At 61.1% G+C, this 3,424-nt stretch overlaps 1 protein-coding gene across 4 annotated transcripts in view; it reads right to left on the bottom strand.

Annotated features, from left to right (window-relative positions):
• Positions 1 to 1,165: 1,165 nt before the first annotated feature.
• Positions 1,166 to 3,424, bottom strand: part of ARFIP2 (ADP-ribosylation factor interacting protein 2) — a 4,729-nt gene continuing 2,470 nt past the window's right edge. For all 4 annotated transcript variants that reach the window (XM_009883233.1, XM_009883232.1, XM_009883234.1 and 1 more), the window contains 5 exons: positions 3,076 to 3,191; positions 2,605 to 2,826; positions 2,122 to 2,279; positions 1,834 to 2,008; positions 1,166 to 1,329 (listed from right to left, as the gene is read on the bottom strand). In XM_009883233.1, coding sequence (XP_009881535.1) covers positions 1,174 to 1,329; positions 1,834 to 2,008; positions 2,122 to 2,279; positions 2,605 to 2,826; positions 3,076 to 3,191 — 827 coding nt within the window. In that variant the 3' untranslated portion in view covers positions 1,166 to 1,173. The remainder of the gene's footprint in view (positions 1,330 to 1,833; positions 2,009 to 2,121; positions 2,280 to 2,604; positions 2,827 to 3,075; positions 3,192 to 3,424) is intronic.

The following is a 3,424-nucleotide window of genomic DNA, read 5'->3' as shown; positions in this document are numbered from 1 at the left end:
CCCAGCCCCGGCAGCCGGGCACAGCTCTCCCCTGCCCCGCACAGGCCCTCCTACGCAAGTCCCGGGGGGCAGCGGGATGGGGGAGGGCCAGCCTCACCCCCCCTCCCCCCGGCCCCCCCCGAGGCCATCCCCACACACAAGTGATCCGTACCGTTTTATTCTGGAGTCTTACAGAATCGGGAGGGAAGAGGGGGTCAGACCTTCACCGGGAAAGGGGGGAGGTGTCAGATCCAGACATTAAATTACCGGGGATTAAATTAGCAAGAAAAACAAACTGTTTTGTCTCAGGAGAAAGTGCCCAAGTGCTGCGAGTGGCCGGGGCTGGAAGCAACACTCTGCTGGAGCCGGACAGAGCTCCGCACGTGGGACGCCGGCTGGGCTGAGGAGCTGGGCTCAAACAATTAAGAGAGGGGCACACTGGAAATCCGAAGGGGTGAAAGATGACCAAAGCCCAAACAGAGAGCTCTGGGGTGCCATGGAGAGCAAACAGAGGACTCTGGGACACACTGGGGATAAATGCACAGGTCATAAGTGTCTTAAGATCCATTAAGGCTTACAGATATTAGAAGACCCAGAATGACTTATGGTTACTCCTCAATAGGTGATATGAAAATATAACTAAAGTAGGAGTTAGGCTTAGGGTAAAACTTAGGGCTAAGGGTACTGTAACCCAAAACCCACCACAGAACTTCCTAGACATCTTTTACCCTACTTATATCAGCCATCATCCTAGCCTATGCCCAGTTCCCTAAAGGTGGCAATTGGTGGATTGTGTTAGGTAGGCAACAGGAGTGAGATCTGGATTTATTGTTGGCTTCTGCAAAGCAAGGTGAAAGTATGCGTCACCAGCTAGTTTTGAGGCCAGCAGGGATCATTTGTCCACAGTTAAAAGTAAAGTTATGGTAGGAGTTAAGACTCAAGAAAACAGAAGATAAAGACTAAGAAGATGGGAGGACTAAGGAAACGGGACACCTGGTCACCCGGGATGTGAAGAAGGCTGAGATATTCAACGACTTTTTTGGTTCAGTCTTCACTGTTAAGGGCTCTAACCACACCAGGCCCCCCCTGGCTGCAGCAGGGCCCAGGCCGCGTCCCCCGCGAGCACGCGGCCAGAGGTCAGAATTCAGGTCCATGGTGCCCCCGGCCAGAGCACGTGGGGGCGGCGGGGGCGGCTCACTGCTCCTCCAGCCAGGAGGGCTTCTCAGCACCGGGGGTCTTCAGCTTGATGTTGAACTGCTTGAGGGTCTGCTCCAACTGCTGCTGGTTCCCAGCGAAGTAGGCAGAGATGGCGTTGTGGAAGAGCAGTAGCTGCTTGTGCATCACCTTGATCTGGGAAGAGCAGGAGTGGTCACAGCCCGCAGCGAGCCGGCCCCGCCACCCACGCCCAGGGAAGGGGCAGGGAGCAGGGACGCAGCACAGGAGGGGGATGTCAGGGCTGCTGCCAGCATCTCCCAAAAGCTAGCCCAGAAAGCCGGGAGAAGGTGGACAGAGATGGGCATCCCCTGCCCATCCCCACTGGTCTCACAGCTGCTGCCCACCCAAACACAGACCCGCCACCCACGCCCAGGGAAGGGGCAGGGAGCAGGGACGCAGCACAGGAGGGGGATGTCAGGGCTGCTGCCAGCATCTCCCAAAAGCTAGCCCAGAAAGCCGGGAGAAGGTGGACAGAGATGGGCATCCCCTGCCCATCCCCACTGGTCTCACAGCTGCTGCCCACCCAAACACAGACCTTGGGCAGGCGGCCTCATGGCAGCACGGCCGAGGGACATGAGTACACGGCAGACCCCGGCTCTACGCCCCGCAGCCCCTTCCCAGCCCCACGGCCCTCCCCACCTTGTTCTCCTCCAAGAACTTCAGCTTGATGGCCACATCAGCACGCAGCTTTTCGTACTTGTCCTTGTGGCTCTGGAACTGGCTCTGCGCTGCGTCCAGCCGGCACAGGGTGCTGGCGTCCCGAGGGCCCATGCTCAGCTCCTCCAGGTCCGTGCGGTACGCATCGTACTCCAGCCTGCACAGGGACAGCGCTGTCAGAGCGACGCTGCAGCCCCGCAGCTCCCCCCAGGGAAGCCTGGCACCCATGTGGAACCCATCCCTGGCCGGTGGGCCACGCCGCCCTTCTACCTGGCTGTCTCATACTGCTTGACCGTCATGAGCGTGTCCTCCATGGTCTTGTTCACCAGTGTGTTGATGCTGGAGACGAAGAAGTTGACAGCCCCCAGTAGTGTTTCTCCGTTCTTGCAGAGCAGTTTCTGCGTTTCCGCGTTGTAACCAAACTCCTCCTGGGGAAGGAGGACGTGTCAGGGTCCACACCAGCAAGGCCCCTCTCTCCTCCCACGTGCTCAGAACCAAGCTGGCCATGGGGGTCCCAAGGAGGTGCTGGGACACGGCCCTTCACACTCTCCCCTAGCCCGCCACCTTCACCGAGCACCGTTATCCCCAACCTCCTCCTGCTTCTCATGCAGCCGGGGTGCTGCGAAGCAGAGTGCTGCCCCTGGCTGTGCTGCAGAGCCCGAGGCTGATTTGGGTCTCCAGCTCTCCTCCCCAGGCCCAGGGGGCTGCAGCACAGGCAGAGGCCAGGCATGCGCCGCTCCCCAGCAGGCATACCTGCAGCTCAGGAGATTTCTGGCTGAGGTCCGCAAAGGCATCCCCCAGGGCGTGCTGCGTCTGCACCAGGCTGTAGAAGTGGTTGGTGAGAGCCAGCTCGAGCTGCAGCACACACTCGTACTTGCGCTTTGTCTCCCGGAGCAGCTCAATCTGCGTCTCCAGCTCCAGGTCCACGGTGCGGGAGCCCCGGCCAAACCGCTCCGAGATCAGCTGCTTGGTACACTGCAGGGTGAGGGAGACGGCGTCAGGGGCCCCGGGTCCCCGGCTGACGGGGAGGAAGCGCTCCTTGCTGCCGCGGACAGCGGGGAGCTGCAGAGCTGCCCCCATGAATTCTGCGGGGAGATCCCTGGACGTGTCCTCCACCTCCCGCTGCTCCTTCACCCCTGGTGCAGGCGCTGGCCCAACCCTCAGCCTGCTGCACGGCCCCGGCAGCGAGCCGGGCCATCCCCACAGCCCCAGGAAGCAGCTCACCTTGTACGTGTTGATACCCCATTTCTTGACGATGTCAAACTTCTCCACGGCGATGCCACGGACAACCTCCTCTCCTCCAACGGCCGGGCTGGGGTGGGGCTGGTGCAGCCCGGAGCCTGCAACAGACACAGCCCCACAGGCACAGCAGTGCAGCAGCACCCGCAGAGGGCACAGGCCAGGCGGCTCCCCCAAAAGCAACGGTGCCTGTGCAGCAGGGCACTGCAGCTGCGCCTGGAGGGCTCAGGGCACTGCCAGGAGCACAGGACTCCTACAGGGCTGCATCGGCGCTTGACAAAGCCCACGCACAACAGACGCGCAGTCTGGGCAGCACCCACCCCTGCCCGGCTCT

The sequence above is a fragment of the Charadrius vociferus genome, unplaced genomic scaffold (assembly GCF_000708025.1).
Source record: "Charadrius vociferus isolate BGI_N301 unplaced genomic scaffold, ASM70802v2 scaffold124, whole genome shotgun sequence".
Taxonomy (NCBI): Eukaryota; Metazoa; Chordata; class Aves; order Charadriiformes; family Charadriidae; genus Charadrius; species Charadrius vociferus.
Note: the sequence above shows the minus strand (reverse complement) of the source record. Positions and strands in the feature narration are given on the sequence as shown.